The sequence below is a fragment of the Kogia breviceps genome, chromosome 4 (genome assembly GCF_026419965.1).
Source record: "Kogia breviceps isolate mKogBre1 chromosome 4, mKogBre1 haplotype 1, whole genome shotgun sequence".
NCBI classification, from domain to species: domain Eukaryota; kingdom Metazoa; phylum Chordata; class Mammalia; order Artiodactyla; family Physeteridae; genus Kogia; species Kogia breviceps.
In genome coordinates, this window is record NC_081313.1 from 175277440 (window position 1) to 175297904 (window position 20465).

A 20465-nucleotide genomic window follows, 5' to 3' on the forward strand; every position below is an offset into this window, starting at 1 on the left:
ACGCCATTCCCGGTCCGCCCTCCGCGCCCTAGGCCGCCGCCTGCCCGCTGTCGCCGCCCCGCTCGCTCACCGGCCCACGAAGTTCTCGAGCACCGAGCTCTTGCCGGCGCTCTGGCCGCCCACCACGGCGATCTGCGGCAGGTCCAGGTGGCAGCTCTGGCCGATGGAGCTGAAGGCATCCTGCAGCTTGTTGACCAGCGGGATCAGCTCTTCCATCCCGCGGTTGCCCATGGCGCCGGCGGCCCCGGCCCGAGAGCCCAGCGCTCCCCGCCCGCCCCTGGCCCTCGACGATGCGGCCCCGCGGCGTCCGCGGCCGTTGCTCCCCGCCCGCCCGGGCCTCGGCGCGACGCCCGCTCCCGGCTCGGCCTCACGGTCGCCGCCTCATCCGGTTCTCAGGCAACACCCGACCCAAGCGACCTCCCGCCCGGGCCCTGGGGCTGCACCCAAAGCCCTCACGCCACCCCCGAATGGTCGGCTGCGCTGTCACTCGTACACACAAGCCAATGAAAGCGAAGCACGGCCCTACGGCCAAATGAGTCTTCCCCCGGGGACCTTCTCTTGGACTCATTGGACAAAAGAACTGTCGCTATTGTGCTAGAGCCAATAGCGGCGGGAAGCGAGTTATCCAGGCCCGGAGGCGGTGTTTCGGGAAAAGGCATTTTGGCCCCGCCTATTAGGGGCAGTTCCAGGATAGCAGGAACATCTGCCAATCTTATTGGCAGGGAGACCGCCAGTCAACAAAGCTGGCCAATGATACTAGGGATCGGATCTTAACCACGGTCTGTCACTTAACGCTACCTAGTTCCCTAAAAATTTCCCATTGGTTTATATAAATATCACCCCGTTCCATCAGCCAACAAATCAAGAGAGTGGGACTTAACCTCCGAATCTTGACTCTGATTGAAAACCGTACCTGTCCATCAATGAACCTCCTCCCGTTCTTATTTGTGATTGTCGAGTCTACTGGAGTCTTCCGGAGCAGACCGCAGTACTCGCCAACGCGCGCCACCTCCTGGTAGGACGCAGTGGCGATCCTCACATGTGAGTTTCTGGTCTCTAGAGAAAACTATAAGTCCCAGAATGCGTCTCGGGCCCGGGCTTGCAAATCAGCTCCCTGCGCGGGGTCCCAATGCACTTTGAAGGGGAGTCAGGCTGTTAATCCTAGGGATTAATTCCTAGGGAGAGACAGTCTAGCACGGCCTCGCTGCCTCCCACTTTCATTCCTATTAAGTCGTCTCCATGCCCTTGCAAACGCTGTGCTCTCCCCTAGGAATACCTTCCGCTCACGCCTGTCTTGATGCGGCTAACGCTCCAACATTGTTCCCCTGCCTCTTCAACTTAAGCGCATCTTGGATCTTTTTTTTTTTTAAATAAATTTATTTATTTTTGTCTGTGTTGGGTCTTCACTGCGTGTGGGCTTTCTCTAGCTGCGGCGAGCAGGGGCTACTCTTCGTTGCGGTGCGTGGGCTTCTCATTGCGGTGGCTTCTCTTGTTGTGGAACATGGGCTCTAGGCATGCGGGCTTCAGTGGTTGTGGCACGCGGGCTCAGTACTTGTGGCTGGCAGGCTCTAGAGCACAGACTCAGTAGTTGTGGTGCACGGGCTGAGTTGCTTCGCAGCATGTGGGATCTTCCCGGACCAGGGCTCGAACCCGTGTTGCCTGCATTGGCAGGCGGATTCTTAACCACTGCGCCACCAGGGAAGCCTCTGGATCTTTTTGAGTACCCAGTGAAACTCAACGGACCCTTTCCCCAGGAAAAAACACGTTATTTTGCAGGTAACGTTGGGGGTTCTGGGAACTGGGAACTCTTGACCACTTGGAAAAGAGGCCGGGAATAGGTGGAATGATTTTAAGACAAGTGATTTGATTATGCTGGGCTTAGATAGGCCAGAGAGACAGCCCAGTAAGGAGCTAGCAGCAAAGGAGGTGGGGAAGTAGTCTGACAGAGCGGGGCGGTAAAAGGGGAATGGAGAAAGAAGGAGTAGGAGGATGGCAGAGTGGCCAAAGGTATATGCCTGCTCCATGACCCCAAACTACTAGTCTCAGAGATAGGCAAAAAGACTGACAATGTTTGGCACTGCAGCCTTGACCACGATCACAGAAACCTGGAAACACCCTAACTGCTCATCCATGGAGCTCATTAAATAAATACTATGCAGCATCTGTAAACAAGATTGAGGAAGTTTTCATGTACTGACGTGTAAACAATTTGAGATACACTAAGAGAAGGGAAAAAAGCAAGGTACAGAACTGTATGTAAAGGATGCTGACATTCATGAAAAAATGTACACATGGGAAATTTATGGAAGAATACACAAATCGATAAAAGTAGCTGCATTTTTATGATATTTGAATTGTAGATCCTACACGTGTTACTTTTTCAGTTTAAAAAACTGTAGCTTCTAAGAGCACCACCAGCTCTGTAATTAGCCATATCTGGATTAGATCCTAGGCCTGTTTATTTGTTGGGTGATAATGACCAAGTGACTTCATTTCTCAGTTTCCTCATCTGTAAAATGGGGAACCATAAAGTTGCAAGAATTAAATACACTTGATGACCATTTAGAACAGTGCCAGGCACAGTATAAGCACCTTCTAGATCACACGTTATCATCACTGTGTTTACTGACAACTAAATTAAGCCACACATCTGAAGAGTCAAGGTCAAGAACCAGAGCTTTGGAACCCAGCTGCTTCTTCCTTGATGGTGACCTTGGCAAGTGACTTCCCCCTCTCTGGACCTGTTTCCCCACCCCCAGGATGGTTGGGGGGCCTGAGCCACGGGAAAGGAATGCAGCTCCCACTCTGAGTACTTCCTACATGGTCAGTTTCCAGATACCAACTACTGCTAATGGTTACTTATTATTATCAATTGGGGGTGGGGGGGACATGGGCCCCAGTGACACTCAGACCAGGAAGGGGACCTAGACAGGCCACCTCCCCAAGAAGACACGGACACACTCTATGTTATTAAAAAAAAAAAAAAATCCTTCAATATCTCCCATCCCCTCCCTCCCTCCTTCCCCACCCCAAGCGGGGTTAACCCAGTGTGATTCCCACAGAGGCCAGGGCTTCAGTGGCCCAGGAGGGACAGAGGGTGGGGTCCCCATACATGGTGCCCATAAAGTCCCTCACGAAGTCGGGGAAGCGCTTCTCCACAATGCTGGCACGCACAGCGCTCATCAGCCGCAGCTGCAGTGGGGAGCGGGGGTCAGCAGTCAGCCACCAGCATAGGGGAGACCCCCACCCCCTTGCCTCACCCCTCCCAGCTACAGGCCCACCTGATAGGCGATGTTGTGGACCGTGAGGTGGTGCAGGGCCGCAGTGTTGTTGCTATGGAGCAGTGTGTGCAGGAAGGCCCGGCTGTGCCTGCGGACAGAAAGAGGGGGCTCAGCAGCGCCCGGCCCTTCCCCCTCCCTGCCCTCCCCCTGCCCCCAGGTTCCGTCCTCCCCTACTTCTGGCAGGTGGGACAGGCACACTCTGGATCTATGGGGCGGAAGTCTTTCTCATACTGTTTCTTCTTCAGCTGCAGGTTCCCGGTGGGCACCAGGGCAGAGCCAAAGCGCTGGGGGTGGACAGGGGGAGGGGAAGGTGGGCCAGCCAGGTCTCCCCCCTCCACCCCGCCTTGGCCCCCGCAATCCCTCTCCGGTCTTTCCCCTGCCAAGGGCCTCACCGCTGTCCGTGTGGGGAAGACGCAGTCAAACATGTCGCATCCGAGAGCCACGCAGACCACCAGATCAGTGGCATAGCTGGGGGGTGGGGCCGTGGGGGAGGGGAGCAGAGAACCTCAAGCCCTGGTCACATACCCAGGGCCCCCCTCCCCAAGACTGGCAGCCTCAGAACCACACCCAGCAGAGGGCCATGTCCTCCTCAGTTTCCTCCCAAGCAGGGCTGTGTCCTTCCCCCTCCCCAACCCCCAGAGGCTGGGGTTCCCAGGAATCCCCTCCCCACAGGAGGGGCTGTCTCCCCTCTCCTCCACATACCCAACCCCCATCAGGTATCGGGGCTTGTCCTTAGGCAGCCTTGCGGTGCTCAGCGCCACCATCCTCCAGAACTGGCCCTTGCTCTCACCCCCGCTCAGGCCCCCGATGGCGAAGCCTGGCACGTCTCTCTTGGTCATCTCTGGGGGTGCAGGGGCAAGGTCAGCAGTGATCAGAAAAAAGGAAATAGGCCTCAGTCTCCTCCTCTTCTTCCTCCTCACCCTCAGAGCAGACCCTGCCCAGACCTCCACAGGCCATCAGGAAAAGAGAATGTGACAGAGAGAGAGAGAGAGTATGTGTGTGGTGTGTGTGTGTCTGGGGGCTGCTGGTGATCTCAGCTACCGTTTATAGAATGCCTGCTGCATGTCAGGGCCTCTTCTTCAATCCTCAGGAGAGAGGCCCAGGGCCCACACTCCCTTAGCTGAAACCAGATGTGTTTCAGAATTTTCCAGATTTTAGAACAGTGAACATCCTACATGCTGAAGAACAGCCTGTCATCAAACGCTGTACCATTCTAACAGCAAAATGTGTAAAGACTCATAACAAACTGGGGTCAGTAACTCTGGTCTTGCCACCAAATGAATTGCAAATTCTTGCATGTTTTGGATATTAGAAGTGGGCAGGGGAATTCCCTGGAGGTCCAGTGGTTAGGGATCTGCACTTCCACTGCAGGGGGTGCAGGTTTGATTCCTGGTCAGGGAGCTAAGATTCCCACATGCCTCACAGTAAGAACAAAAAACGAAAAAAAAAAAGAAGTGGGCAATTAGGCTCCAGAATTGCAGGGCAGGGGCTGCAGATCTGCACTGTGGTTGAGGCATGCAGAGCTTAAACCACTGGCCCCAGGCCACATATGCCAGAGGCTGGATTCGAACCCGGGTCTAGCCTCAAAACCAAGACTTATCTCTGGTCCCAGCTGCCCAGTTCAACTAGGGGTGAGGCCACAGGATTGACAAAGCAGGCCTGGTCTGGGGCTGGGTTTTTTTGGTTTTTTTTTTTTTTTCGATACGCGGGCCTCTCACTGTTGTGGCTTCTCCCGTCGCGGAGCACAGGCTCCGGACGCGCAGGCTCAGCGGCCATGGCTCACGGGCCCAGCCGCTCCGCGGCATGTGGGATCTTCCCGGACCAGGGCACGAACCCGTGTCCCCTGCATCGGCAGGCGGATTCTCAACCGCTGCGCCACCAGGGAAGCCCTGGGGCTGGGTTTTGAAGCCGGAGTGAGCAGCAGAAACAACTGGGGATGAGTTGTTCAAATGCAGCTTCCCAGGTCCGGCCTGGCCCCAGACTCCGACCCAGTCATAGGGAGAGCCTGGGGGGTTCTGGTGCGGGCGAGACTCAAAGCACCGAGAAGCATCACTGGGACAGTGCTTGTCAAACTGCAGATGGCCGAGAAATGGATTTGATGGGATGAGATCAGGGTTGTTGCTATTGTTTTTTTTTTTTAATGAGAGAGAACAGAAAATATTGTATCAAAGAGTATCTCATGTATAATGGTAAATGCTTTAGGAAGCCTTGGTTTCCTCTCTCATATATGTGTGTGCATCCGGAGCCATGACACGAAATGTACTTCTGACTGTGGGTCTCCATTAAAAAGACTTACTGGACCAGGGGTGGGGGTGGGGACTGGGGGTGGTGGGCAGTTTGAGGACAAAAAGAATTACAACAGGACAGTCTTCACAATAGCATGCACTGATGCCAGGTGCAGGTGGGACACCCTGAACAAATTTTCCCATTTATTCCTCACTTCGATCGCATAACATTGGGAGTATGTTCCCATTTTACAGAGGAAGAAAGTGAGGCTCAGAGAGGCCAAGCCACTAGCCTAAGGATGCACAGCCGTGAGGCAACAGATCAGGGGGTTGGCTCCAGCTGCGTGGACTCCAGAACCCAGAGTCTTGCCGGTGACACCTCACTGCCTTTGAGCCCCCATCTCTGCCTCCACTTTGTCTCCATGGCCACTGTCTTGGTTCAGGCCTCACTGTCACCCTCCCCCTGGGCAACTACTCCAGCTTCCTCTATGGGCCGTATGCTTCCTATCTCACTGGGATTTTTCTCCCACTCTCCCACTCAACAGCCTTCCATGGTTCCCCAGCACCTCGGTGTGCTGTCCCAGGGTCTCCACCGTCAGCACAATGCCTCAGGCCCAACCCCTTGCTCCTGACTGCATGTCTCACTCTCCAGGGATGGAGCAGCTCTATGTATCTGTTAATGCTGTAGGTTCCAGAGCCCAAGGTCTGGGTTCAAATCCCAGCTCTGCAACATGCACGCTGTGTGGCTGGGCGTAAGTAACTTAACAGCTCTGTGCCTCAGTTTCCCCTCCTGTAACCTTGGGAACCTGGTAGTTCCCACATTACAGGATCTTTATGAAACCTCAATGGGTCAGTCCATGACCAGCGTTTGGCATAGTGCCTGGTGAACACCCGAAAATTGATAGCTATTGGAATTTTTATTCTCCAAACACACTCTGCTCTGTGCTGCCTGAGGCCCTTTGCTTTAGCTGTTCCTTCCACCTAGACTGCTCTTTTGTCCATTAATAACCACTGTTGGACTTCCCTGGTGGCGGAGTGGTTAAGAATCTGTCTGCCAATGCAGGAGACACGGGTTCGATCCCTGGTCCAGGAAGATCCCACATGCCGCGGAGCAACCAAGCCCATGCCGCACAACTACTGAGCCTGCATTCTAGAGCCCACAAGTCATAATTACTGAACCCGTGCGCCCCAGCTACTGAGCCCACATGCTGCAACTACTGAAGCCCATGCGACTAGAGCCTGTGCTCTGAAACAAGAGAAGCCACCACAATGAGAAGCCCATGCACTGCAACAGAAAGTAGCCCCTGCACACCACAACTAGAGAAAAGCCTGCATGCAGCAATGAAGACCCAATGCAGCCAAATAAATAAATAAATAAAAATTTTAAAAGAGAGAAAAAATAATAAATAAAAGTAGGAGTTGCAATATTAACATCAGAAAAAAATAAAATTCAAAGCAACACACATCAAAAAAAACAAGGAAACTATTTTTTAAAAACTTTTTTTAAAAACACATAATAATCACTCTTGGGAACTTCCTGGCGGTCCAGTGGTTAGGACTCCACACTCTCACTGCCGAGGGCCTGGGTTCAGTCCCTGGTTGGGGAACTAAGATCCCACAAGCCACAGAGCAGACAAACACAAAAACAAAACCCCAACTCGCTCACCACCATAGCATGCCAGGCCCACGTGGGGCTCTCTGCAACGGAAAAGCCCTGGTCCTGTTGGCACATGGCTTTACCTTCGAGGCAGGTGGCCCGGAGATCCGCATCCAGCCCACCCTGGATGATGGCGAAGAGGTTCTGTTTGTCTGGCCGCTGATGGGCTGCAATGCACCGGTCCAGCCAGCGGATTGATCTGAAAGAGGATCCTAGTTGTAAGCCATAGGGACTTGGTGAGGGGTAGGGAGACAAGGCTGCAGGACCAGGATCCTCTCCCTCTCCCCCTCCCTCTCCCTACACACACACACACGCACAAACACACACACCTGTACATGGCCTCTTCCACACGTGGCCCCGTCACAGTGCTGCTGACCACATCATCCAGCTGCATGATGATGTCTGAGCCTAGAGAGTGAGACAGGAACACAGTCACTGGGAAAGCCCCCACGTTGAGGACAAGCTGGACCCCAGGTCCCTCTCCAGGTCTTACTGACTCCCATTTAACCCCCAATCTGCTTATACAGCAACCAGAGGAAGCGTTTCAAAATGCACATCTGACCTTGCCACCTCCCAGCTAAAACCCTGCCCTGGCACTACTGTAGCATAAAATCCCACCTCGGGGATTCCCTGGCGGTCCAGTGGTTAGTACTCGGTGCTTTCACTGCCGAGGGCCCGGGTTCAATCCCTGATCGGAGAACTGAAACCTCACAACCTGTGCGGTGCAGGCAAAAAAAAAAAAAAATTCCACCTCTGCAAATTTACCCTTCAGGAACAAAATCACGTGTGTAGCAAGTGATTCTTCATAGTGTGTTGGGTAATAGCAAGATGGGAGTCCAAGTGTCACAGGGGTCTAGTTAAGTAAACCATGGTCCAGGCCTTAATGGAAGGTTCTTTCACACAATTCCAAAATCCAGAAACTTCTCAAAATCATAGGATTTTCCTTATGCTCATGGCATCCTCATTTGGCAGCAAAACCTGAGACAGTTGTCATCTTTTTAAAAACCTAATTTACTGTGAAGGTTCATAAGTGTTAATGCAATAAAAGTGAAGTGTAGGGACTTCCCTGGCAGTCCAGTGGTTAAGACTCTGCACTTCCATTGCAGGGGGTACGGGTTTGATCCCTGGTCAGGGAACTAAGATCCGGCATGCCGCACGGTGCAGCCAAGAAAAAGAAAAAACAAATGGTTAAGATGGTAAATTTTATGTTCTGTGTATTTTAACACAATTTTTTAATTGAAAAAAAAGAAGTGAAGTGTAATACCACAGGGTACTGCCCCAGACCCAATTGAGGTACTGTGTAATAAATGGTATGTACCCTTTATTATCTTTCTAAAATGTGGAATTCTGAATTCTGACACCTGTCTGGCCACAAGAATTTCAGATTAGAGACTGTGGACTTATAGGTTAGAAATCGCAAGGAAATATTGCCAAGATGTATCATTATAGGAAAAAAGCACAGTGTACCACACTAGCCAAAGATGGGGCAATTTGAGAAGCAATAAGGATTTTAACTACAATGGATTGAAACGTATCAAATACATTTAAACCCATGAATTCATGGTGATCCTAAAAAACTAAACATTAGTTTGTCATTGCTAGAAGATGCTACGTAATCAACCCATAAAAACTAGTAAATGAGGGAAAAGAACGAATCCCACTCTTCCCGTGTGAACTAAACTGCTTGGTCTCCTAGGAGTTGGTGAGAGATGCTTCTCTTTACAGAAGTAATCTGGCTAATAAATGAAGAAAGGATGACAGAATTGGAACATCACCGGTTTGCAATTCCTAATAATGGTTCCAGGGGAGGAGCATGACAGCTCACTGGGAGAGACAGGCAGACATCAGATGCTCCCTGATGGACAGACACACTTTGAAGACTTCTTGCCAAAAGGAAGAAGGACTTGAATCTCTGGCTTTAACCTCTAGATCCAAGTACCAACCTACAGGAAATCTAGAGGGTGGAGGAAAACTATTACATGACACCCAGGGGATGCAACCAGCAAAATTCAGACCCGGTGAAACACTATAGGGCAAAGGAACCAGTTTCTTCAAGAAGCAAATTGCTGGGACTTCCCTGGTGGTCCAGTGGTTAAGAATCTGCCTTCTAATTCAGGGGACGTGGGTTTGATCCCTGGTCAGGGAACTAAGATCCTATATGCCGTGGGGCAACTAAGCCCATGCCCCACAACTACTGAGCCCACGCACCACAACTAGAGAGCCTGTGTACTGCAACTACTGAGCCCGCACGCTCTGGAACCCATACACCACAACTATAGAGAAGCCCGTGCGCCTGAACGAAAGATCCTGCATGCCATAACTAAGACCCGACACAGCCATAAATAAATAAATAAATCTTTTTTAAAAAAAGAAGAAGCAAACTGCTGGGGCATCCCCTGGCAGTCCAATCGTTACGACTCTGGGCTTCCACTGCAGGGGGCATGGGTTCCATACCTGGTCGGGGAACTAAGATCCCACAAGCTGCTCGGCTCGGCCAAAAAAAAAAAAAAATTTTAATGAAAAAAAAAAAAAAGAAAAAGAAGCAAATTGCTAAAAAAAAAAAAATGGAATTGGAAGATGAAACTATATGATATGTAATGTATATAATATATTAAAAGAGACTTAAGAGATCTTTCAAACAACTGCAGTATCTGCACATTATTTGGATCCTGAAGTAAACACACTGTAAGAAAAACTGACATTTATGAAACGACTGGAACGTTGAACACTGGCCAGATTTTTGATGATGTTAATGAATTATTGTTAATTGTTTTTAGGTGGGATGATGGTATTGTGATTATGTTTAAAAAAAAAAACAAACAAACAAACTATGGGTCTTCCCTCATGGCGCAGTGGTTAAGAACCCACCTGCCAATGCAGGGGACACAGGTTCAAGCCCTGGTCCGGGAAGATCCCACAAGCTGCGGAGCAACTAAGCCCGTGCGCTACAACTACTGAGCCTGCACTCTAGCCCGCGAGCCACAACTACTGAAGCCTGCGTGCCTAGAGCCCGTGCTCCTCAACAAAAGAAGCCACTGCAATGAGAAGCCCACGCACTGCAACGAAAGTAGCCCACGCTCACCGCAACTAGAGAAAGCCCGCGTGCAGCAACGAAAACCCAACACAGCCAAAAATCATAAATAAATAAAATAAATTTTTTAAAAAAACTATGTTTTGGAGATACAAATTAAAATACTTATAGGTGAAGTGGTAGGACGTCTGAGATTTGGTTTGATATAATACAGATTATCTACGGAGACTAAGAAGCTAGAAAAAGAAAACCAATGCAAAACTAGCTAAAAATTTTAAAATAAACAAGATACATAAGATTGCAACTATCAAAAAATAAAATCAGTGAAGCATATCTATTAACTAGTATATTATTTGGCTATAAAAAGGAATAAAGTACTGATGCATACTACAACATAAGTGAACCTGAAAAACATGTTAAGTAAAAGAAGCCATTCACAAAGACCATCTATTGTATGATTTCATTTACATAAAATGTCTAGAATACACAAATCTATAGAGACAGAAAGTAGATTACAGGGCTTCCCTGGTGGTGCAGTGGTTGAGAGTCCACCTGCCGATGCAGGGGACACGGGTTCGTGCCCCGGTCCAGGAAGATTCCACATAATGCGCAGTGGCTGGGCCCGTGAGCCATGGCTGCTGAGCCTGCGTGTCCGGAGACTGTGCTCCACAACGGGAGAGGCCACAACAGGGAGAGGCACGTGTACCGCAAAAAAAGAAGAAAGTAGATTACATAGGGCTGGAGGAGGGAGGAATAGGGAGTGATTGATAATGGGTACAAGATTTCTTTTTGGGGTGATAAAAGTGTTCTGAAATTAGATTGTGGTGATGGTTGTACAACTCTGTGAATACACTGAAAACTACTAAATTGTACATTTTATTTTTATTTTTTTATTTATTTTTGATCTTCTTTTTCTTTTTAAATTTTTTTTTAATCTTTGGCCGCACTGTGCAGCATGTGGTATCTTAGTTCCCTGACCAGGGATCAAACCTGTGCCCGCTGCATTGGGAGCATGGAGTCTTAACCACTGGACTTCCAGGAAAGTCCCAACCTGTACATTTTACATGGGTGAATTGTCTGTATATCATATCTCGATAAAGCCATTAAAAAAAAAAAGCAAAGAAGTCAACAAAACAGAAAACCAACAAATGAAGAAAATGAATAAGCCAGAAGTTGGTTTTTGGAAAAGATCAACAAACTCAAAATCAATAAACCCCTAAAAGACATCAAGAAAGAAGAGATCACAAGTTTTTAACATCAGGAATGAAAAAGGAGACATCACTACAGACACTATAACATTAAGAGGTTAATAAGAGAATATTATGATCAACTTTATGCCAAGAAAGTTGAAATAAAGTTCAAGGAATGGCCAAATTCCTTGAAAAATCCAACTTATCAAATCTGACCCAAAATGAAACACAGAATCTGAATAGCCAAATCAAAATGTCAAAGAAATCGAATTCATCATTAAAAACCTTACCACAACAAAACTCCAGGCCCAGGGGGATTTACTGGACAATTCTATGAAACATAACACCAATCTTGGGCAAATTCCAACAGAAAATAACATGGGAGAAGAAGTGGGCTGGGATACTAATGAAACATAATGGCTTGTGACCTGGTGATTGTTGAAGCTGGGTGACAGGTCAATGGGGTTGTGTCTATTTTGGTATATACTTGAAATTTTCCAAAATTAATAAAAATGCAAGGTACAGAAGAATGTGCCATAAATAGCATGCTCTCATCACAGAAAAAATAAGAATAGATTTGAACTTGCTTGTATTTACATAAACTCTGGAAGAATGCATAAGAAACTAGAAACAGTGGTGACACGTGAAAGAGGTGGATAGAATATAGGCATGGGAAGACCACTGTTTCCTGAACACATCTTTATATAGAAATATATACAAAATGTTTTCTTGTTCAAGTTTTTTCTTTAAAGGACAAACCAAAACTCACAAGGTCCTGTAGGACCTGTCCCCAACACCTCCCTATCCTCACCCTACACACAAACACACACACACACACACACACACACACACACACACACACACACACACACACACACACTCCCCCTACCCCACTTGGCTCCAGCCATGCCAGTCTTGGTCCTGCTTCAGGTCCTTTGCACTGGCTGCTTCCTCTTTCCAGAACATACTTCCCCTCTTTGGACATCTAGTTTATTCCTCCTCATCCACAGGTTTTAGGCCTAGGGCAACATTCCCTGAGCCTATAGACTGAAACATGCCAAAAGTCCCATGTACTTGGCCTTCACAGTCAGGGTCCCAACCTTATATCTATTTGTGCCTTTAAAACAACTTTTTTTTTTTTTGGCTGCACCATGCGGCTTTCAGGATCTTAGTTCCCTGACCAGGGATCGAACCCGTGCCCCCTGCAGTGGAAGACAAGAGTCCTAACCGCTGGACCACCAGGGAATTCCCTAATAACTTATTTTAATAATAATATATAATTATTCAAAATGTTAAATGCACCCCCAATTTTTAAAAATACAACAGGATATTTGGTGAAAAATCTCTTGCCCACCAAGGGAAGGATTACAAAGGGGCACAAATAACCCTTTAGAGATGATGGACATGTTCACTATCTTGATTATGGTGAAGGTTTCATGGGTGTATACATGTGTCAAAACGTACCAGAGGGTACACTTTAAATATGTGCAGTTTATTGCATGTCAGTTATATCCCAATTTTTTAAAAAGGAAAAGAATTTAAATGCTCCCTGTCTACCAGCTCTTCAGTTCCCTTCCCTCCGAGAACCTATACTACAGTTTCTCATTTTTCTTTCCTGAGATACCATAAGCAAATAAAAGCAAATCATGTGTTTGGGGTTTTGGGGGTTTTTTTTCCCATACAAATGGAAACACACAATGCACTCTACCTGCACCGTTTTGGGGGTTTTTTTTTTTTCTCTTTTTCCCACCTTTCTAATTAAGATGTTTTCAACAATGCCTGTCTCCCTTTTGGACTGTAAGTTCCACGGATGGTATGGCACCAGCACCCAGGCCCATTGCTATAAGCAGAAGCCACAGAATCTGTACATAGAGGGGTCTAAAAGCACCAGTCTGTTTGGAAGATGCGAAGTTTTGAACCTGTTTCCATAGCACTTTATGAGATTGAGAAATGTTAATTGTCCTTATAAAGGAATAGGGGATATTGATGGAGATGGGAGGGGTCAAAAGCCTCCCCGATACCTCCCTGTTGCCCCCATTATTTCTACATATCTTTGCCCAGCTAATTTACTATCTGAGAGAAACAGTAGCAAGAAAGATAATACTAAAAGCTATTATTACATGTCAGGCATTGTGATAAGAGATTTACTGACATTACATCGTTATTTTTGTGAACTATCCCCTCAGCTGAGGCTCAGGAAGGGGGAGTGACTTGCCCAAAGCCAAGCAGCAGGAAAGGAGCAGGCCTGCCTCACCTCCCCCTCCGAAAGGCAGGGGAAGGGGCGGCTCCCCGATATCCGCTCACCCAGCGCGTTCTGGATCTCCACGGATCTCTCGGGGCTCAGAAGGGTCTCGTCACCATCGTAAGGGGAGCGGAAGTGGACGCCCTCCTCCGTCACTTCGGACAGGGACACCAGGGACACCATCTGGAAGCCGCCGCTGTCCTGAGGGAAACCCCACCGCAGGGCTGTCAAGAACGGGACTGGGGGGCTACCCTGGAGGCCCAGTGGTTGAGAGTCCGCCTGCCGATGCAGGGGACACGGGTTCGTGCCCCGGTCCGGGAATATCCCACATGCCGTGGAGCGGCTGGGCCCGTGAGCCATGGCCGCTGAGCCTGCGCGTCCGGAGCCTGTGCTCCGCAACGGGAGAGGCCACAACAGTGAGAGGCCCGCGTACCGCCCCCCCCAAAAAGAACGAGACTGGGAATATCCAAGCCCAAGGAGGGCTCTCGGATCCGAAGCTGACCCCGCCTTACCGTCAGCAGGTTGTGCGGCCAATTCATAAAGCCGTGAAGACCGCGGGCTTTCTGGATCAGCTCGGGGCCCTGGGGTGGGGGAAGAAGGGTCAGGCTAGGGATGAGGGCAACCCTTGGAGCTCATATTGCGGCGACAGGGTTGGCCAACTTCCATCCTCGCTGGTCCCTCACGCCCAGCACAAGGCCTGAGCCACCCAGGACTCTCGATATGCGTTTTGTCGATAGAGTTTGGGAGGCGTGCCCCGGTCTAGGGAATCTCCTGGGCTCCCCCACTCTTCGCCGCCGCCCAGCCCGGGGCACAGCCCACCCACCGGCCTCAGACCCAAATGGTAGGTGTTGCCCAGGCAGATGCGGCAGCCCAGCGCGTCCAGTTGCTCAGCCGTGATGCCCTTCATGGTGGCCTGCGTGCCCACTGGCATGAACACTGGAGTAGCCACCGGCCCATGTGGCAGCCGCATCTCCCCTGCCCGGGCCCTAGAACGGCTACACTCGGCCACCAATCTCATGATGCGCGGAGCCGACTCCAGGGAAGGCGGGCTGGCGACTACCGCCATCTTGCCTGCCGGAACCACGTGGGCCGTGGAACACCCTGGGCGGCGCCATGTTGGCTGAGGTCACGTGGCGCGCGACGCAGGCAGAAGCTTGGGGAGAGCGTCAGATGAACCATGGAAACGGACGTCAGCGAGCTTTCCTCTGCGCTGCGCGCAGTTAGTTCCCACAGGCAGCGCACTGCTGCGAAGTATTAAAATTGTGTTGGTTTGGAGGCCCATTCCTGCCAACTCCTCGAAGTAAAAGCCTCTTTAGCTATAATTTTATCTTCCATCAAATGGGCCGAATAATAGTATCTAGACATAGGGACGTTGCGAACACTGAATGACAGGATGGATGTATATAGATTTTTACAGATTTTTGCCTGACGTAATCTTTTGTCAATTTTTTTTTTGGCCGACCCTCTCAGCTTGCGGGATCCTAGTTCCCAGGCCAGGGATACAACCTTGGTCCTAACCCACTAATAATAATAATAACAGTATAGATATATATTAATATTTTAATAATCTTATGGTTGGAAGTGGAGCTGATATCTGTCCTGGCCAGCAGAGGGCGCGTTTGCCCCAGAAGCCTTCCTATCGGGACCACCCGCCGAAAGCCCCGCTGATCTCAGCAAGAGCCTGACCTAGAAGCCTTGGGCTAATGCTACCAGTTTCTCAGTGTGGTGGTGTCCTCACTGAGTCCACGTCTGAAAAACGCCCACCAATGAAGCCCACCTCAGGGCCTTTGAACTTGCTATTGCCATTGTCAGCAACACTCATCTGATATTCCCATGACTGTCTCATATTTTCACCGTCAGTTGCTCCTGACTCCCCCAATCTTAAAAACCCTCCACCACCGATGACTGTATATCACATACTGTAGATCACATATCCTGTAATTGATATGATGCTTTTAAAAACCTCTATACAGGACTTCCCTGGTGGCGCAGGGGTTAAGAATCTGCCTGCCAATGCAGGGGACACAGGTTCGAGCACTGGTCTGGGAAGATCCCACATGCCGCGGAGTAACTAAGTCCGTGCACCGCAACTGCTGAGCCTGAACTCTGGAGCCCGCGAGGCACGACTACTGAAGCCCACGCGCCTAGAGCCCTGTGCTCTGCATAAGAGAAGCCACCGCAATGAGAAGCCCTTGCACCACAACGAAGAGTAGCCCCCTTTCGTTATAACTACAGAAAGCTACAGCGTGCATCAATGAAGAGGCAAAGCAGCCAAAAATAAATGAATAAGATAAATACATTTATTTTTTTAAAAAAAAAACCTCTATACACTGACAATACCCCAATTTTTATTCTCAGCGTAGTCCTCCCTCCTGAACTCCCATCTCCTCTTGAGAGATGCCTCCTTGACACCCCCAGTGGGCGTCTGTAGACATCCAAACTCCACATGTCCAAAGCAGAATTCATGATTATCCTCCGAAGCTTGCCTACCCACCTCCGTCTTCCCCTTCTCAGTAGTACCAGCTCATGCCCTCCACCTCTGGGACTGAACTTTAAAAAGGCCTAAAGGTTTGAAGGGATTAGTGTCATTACTGGCCAGACTGTGATTTGGAGGGGGTTAGGCAGTAGACGAAGAAGGGTGAAACCTACATATGAGATGCCTTAGTGACTTGTGGTGATGGAGTTGAGGGGGTTGGGGAAGATGGATTTGCATATTTAGTCCCTTTGGGTGGACCTCCTCCTGACTGCAGGTGGTGAAAGCAAGAAGTCTAGAGAGGTCGGCACTTGTGTCCTCCACTGGGGTGGGGACAAGTTCACTGACAGCATACTGACTCCCATTTGCCCCCTAGGGCGGACTTCTGGGAAAACCAGTTGATTCTCAGGGCCTGTGGGCCCCTGACAATGAGCATGGGAAGCCAAGGGAGGCTTGATCTTAGCGTGTGCATGTTTATTCTCAGCCCATTACTGTTAAATAAGTCAGCTATGAAATGGCTTTGAAGAAGTCTGTTAATTTTCTTGGTATTTAAAATTCAAAAAACTACTGTTTAAGATGCATGGAGGGGAGCCACTTGGGGGGTCACAGTGAATGGGGACACACTTAGGAACATTTGCACCCAGGTGATGCTTCCTCCTTTCCTGGCTGGGGCTGTGTAGAGATGCTCAGCTGAGGCCATGGACAAAGACAGCTCCATGTTCATGAACGTTTTCTTAGATGGCGTCAGCAGGGGCACAGGTGGCATGTACACATTTTTCTGGGCACTGAAAGAGTCTTTCTCTAGTAAAAAACTTAGTAGCAAAGTAGAAAAGTGATTGCCCACTTCTTTCTCTAATTTAACAGTTCCCTGCCTAAGCAAAGCAAAACTCATGACAAGGTGGGCTGCATTCACCCCCGCTTTCTGTTCCCAGCTCTATTCTGTTTTTTTTTTTTTTTTAATTTTTAAAAATTTTATTTTATCTTTATTTATTTATTTTTGGCTGCATTGGGTCTTCCTTGCTGCGCGTGGACGTTCTCTAGTTGCAGCGAGTTGGGGCTACTCTGTTGCGGTGCGTGGGTTTCTCATTGCGGTGGCTTCCCTTGTTGTGGAGCTCGGGCTCTAGGCGCGCGGGCTTCAGTAGTTGTGGCTCGCGGGCTCTCGAGCGCAGGCTCAGAAGTTGTGGCGCTCGGGCTTAGTTGCTCCGTGGCATGTGGGATCTTCCCTGAGCAGGGCTCGAACCCGTGTCCCCTGCATTGGCAGGCGGATTCTTAACCACTGCGCCACCAGGGAAGTCCCTATTTTTTAAAAAAAATTCCTTCCCCAAATAAAATGTCATTTATTTCAAAAAATTAAAATAAGTAGTGCCAGCTCAATCCTTCCAGCAGCTCAGACCAGAAACTTCAGGATGGTCCTTGAGCCCTCACTGTCTCTCACTCCCTACATCTGATTTATCAGCGATTCCTGGTTGCTCTGCTTTCTAAATCTATCCAGAATCTACCACTTAACAACCTCTCCATAGTTCTCACACTGGTCAAATCACCAGCCTCTCTTGCCTGGATAATTGCAGTAGACTCCTCACTGAACTCTTGCCTTCTCACCTAACCTGAAGACATTTTGAAGGAAATGCTTTCAACATTTCACCATTATGTTTGATGTCTCTTAAGGTTTTTGAAGATGCACCATATTAAGTAAAGAAAGGTGCTTTCAATTCCTTGTTCACTCACAGATTTGTATCATAAATGTTTATTGTATGCTTTTTCCATGTCTATAGAGATAACCATATTATTTGTCTCATTGAAAACATCAAATCAGGGAATTCCCTGACAGTCCAGTAGTTAGGACTCCAAACTTTCACTGTTGAGGGCCCGGGTTCAATCCCTGGAACTAAGATCCTGCAAGCCTCAGGCCCCCCCCCAAAAAAAAATCCAATCATATAATATTTACTTTCTAATTTATTATATACATTTTATTTCCATTCCTGAAATAAATCCAGCTTGGTCATGGTATTCTTTTATATATTGTGGCATTTAACATTTATTTTTATTTAAAAATTTTGCATTTCTGTTATAAATTATATTGGCCTCTAATTTTCCTTTCACGTACTGTCTTTGCCTGAGTTTCATGTTCACATTGTGCTAACTTCATAAATTGAGGAGTGTTTCTTCTCTTTCTATTTTCGGGAAGAAATTGTGCAAGATTGGAGTGATTTGCGTCTTGAATGTTTTATTGACCTTACCTGTAAATCCATCTGGTTATGTTGTTTTTCTTGTAGGAATATTTTAAACTACTGATTTAAGTCTTGTAATGATTATAAAGGACTATTCAAGTTTTCTATTCCTTCTCAAGTAGATTCAGGTAAGTAGAATTTTTCTAAGAATTCATTTCGTTTATGTTGTCAAATTTATTGGCCTATGGTTGCTCCTAATGTCCTCATATTATTTTATTCCCATCTTTATGGAGCTCAAATGCAGAGGTTTGACTTATTCATAGTCCTTGAATGGTGGCACCTTATCACTGTGATCCATGTAGGGCCTCTCCTCTTCCTTTCTTCTCTTTAATCCCCATTCCCCTATCTGCACATCCTATGGGTTTGTGTACATCTTTTTATTTGATATTAAAATAACTTCTCCAGGGACTTCCCTGGTGGCTCAATGGTTAAAGAATCCGCCTGCCAATGCAGGGGACACGGGTTCGAGCCCTGGTCCGGGAAGATCCCACATGCCGCGGAGCCACTAAACCCGTGTGCTGCAACTACTGAGCCTGTGCTCTAGAGCCTGTGTGCCACAACTACTGAAGGCCACGCACCTAGAGCCCATGCTCCACAACAAGAGAAGCCACCGCAATGAGAAGCCCCCGCACCGCAATGAAGAGTAGCCCCCGCTCGCCGCAACTAGAAAAAGCCCGCACACAGCAATGAAGGCCCAATGCAGCCAAAAATAAATACGTTAAATACATACATTTTTTTAAAAAATCAAAACTACTCCAGGGGACTTCTCTGGTGGTCCAGTGGTTAAGAATCCGCCTTCCAGTGCAGGAGACGAGGGTTCAGTCCCTGGTCAGGGAACTAAGAACCCACATGCCGCGGGGCAACTAAGCCCGGACACTGCAACTACTGAGCCCACATGCTCTGGAGCCAGAGCTCCACAACGAGAGAGAAGCCCACTCACCGCAACGAAGAGCCCATGAAACACAACGAGAGATCACACATGCTGCAATTAAGACCCTATGCAGCCAATAAATAGATAAATATTTTTATATTTTTATAAATAAATAAATAAATAATAAAAGAAAATAAAATAACCTCTCCAATTACTTTCATGTTATGCTAACCGTTAATTTTTTTTTTTTTTTTTTTTTTTTTGCGGTACGCGGGCCTCTCACTGTTGTGGCCTCTCCCGTTGCGGAGCACAGGCTCCGGACGCACAGGCTCAGCGGCCATGGCTCACGGGCCCAGCTCTGCTCCGCGGCACGTGGGATCTTCCCGGACCGGGGCATGAACCCGTGTCCCCCGCATCGGCAGGCGGATTCTCAACCACTGCGCCACCAGGGAAGCCCCCGTGTTATTTTTAATGTGCCTTTCTTTTGTTCCCGGTGAGGTCTTGCATCTATTCTTCACTCCCACCTCCTTGAAACATTCTTCCTATAGCTTTTCTAGCCTCATTCTCCTGATTTTCCAATATTTCTTTTTGTTCTCCCCCCAAATTACAATATGATGATTAAGAGCCAACGCTGCCAACACTAACGGAGCAGGTGCCAGTGTGTGTCAGGTGTCTGGTAAGCCATAGGCTGTCATTGCCTTATTGGACTCTCACAGGACAATGAGGTGGGTACTATTATCATCTCCATTTTATGAATAAAGTAATTGAGGCAGAGATATTTACTAACTCTCTCCTGGTCACAGGAGTAGTACTCCAGGAACAGGAATTGAAATCTAGTCCTGTCTGAGCCCTATGAAGCCGCCCTCTTATACAGCTTCTTTTCCTGAAGAAGGCAGTATTAGGGATTGCAGCACAGAGTAGGGGTGAAAGGGTTACAGCCAGAGGAAGTGGAAGAGGGGATTCAGGCTCTGCCAGATGACTTTAGTCAGGCGATGGCCACTCTGTGAGTCTCAGTGTCTTCATCTTTAAATTGGGGCAGAGGGTCATTATGAAGGTACACAGTAAATGCCAACATACACACATGAATAAACATTATGGAGCACTCACTCTGTGTCAGGCACTGTTCTCACAGCTGGCAACACAGCAGTGAAAAAGCAGGCAAAAAATCCATTCCCTGGAGGGGCGAAAAAGAAAAATTTGTAAAACACATCATGTCTCAGGTGGTAATGAGTTTTGGGGAATAAAGAGGGCAGGAAAGGAGAGGAGC

The 20465-nt window shown here is 48.4% G+C and overlaps 2 protein-coding genes across 15 annotated transcripts in view; both read right to left on the reverse strand.

Annotated features, from left to right (window-relative positions):
• Positions 1-314, reverse strand: part of DNM2 (dynamin 2) — a 96284-nt gene extending 95970 nt beyond the window's left edge. For 11 of the 14 annotated variants that reach the window (XM_059062117.2, XM_059062114.2, XM_059062111.2 and 8 more), the window contains exon 1: positions 71-289. In XM_059062117.2, coding sequence (XP_058918100.1) covers positions 71-231 — 161 coding nt within the window. In that variant the 5' untranslated portion in view covers positions 232-289. Of the gene's footprint in view, positions 1-70 lie in introns of all 14 variants that reach the window. The other 3 variants (XM_059062115.2, XM_067032779.1, XM_059062116.2) reach the window with 2 other exon arrangements.
• A 1054-nt stretch (positions 315-1368) lies between these two features.
• On the reverse strand, positions 1369-14764 carry QTRT1 (queuine tRNA-ribosyltransferase catalytic subunit 1). Its single transcript, XM_059062147.2, has 10 exons — positions 14450-14764; positions 14139-14207; positions 13689-13827; positions 7493-7571; positions 7247-7362; positions 3984-4122; positions 3674-3749; positions 3456-3565; positions 3282-3369; positions 1369-3192 (listed from the first exon to the last, which is right to left on the reverse strand). The coding sequence occupies exons 1-10, from the start codon at positions 14690-14692 to the stop codon at positions 3040-3042; spliced, it is 1212 nt and encodes a 403-aa protein (XP_058918130.1). The 5' UTR covers positions 14693-14764; the 3' UTR covers positions 1369-3039.
• Between the last annotated feature and the right edge of the window lie 5701 nt (positions 14765-20465).

Coding starts and splice junctions, on each gene's coding strand:
- QTRT1 (XM_059062147.2), bottom strand. CDS start 14,692: ATGGCGGTAGTCGCCAGCCCGCCTTCCCTGGAGTCGGCTCCGCGCATC. Junction 14,208..14,449: donor ACCATTTGGGTCTGAGGCCG/GTGGGTGGGCTG, acceptor CCCCCACCCCAG/GGCCCCGAGCTGATCCAGAA. Junction 3,193..3,281: donor TCCACAACATCGCCTATCAG/GTGGGCCTGTAG, acceptor TCCCCACTGCAG/CTGCGGCTGATGAGCGCTGT.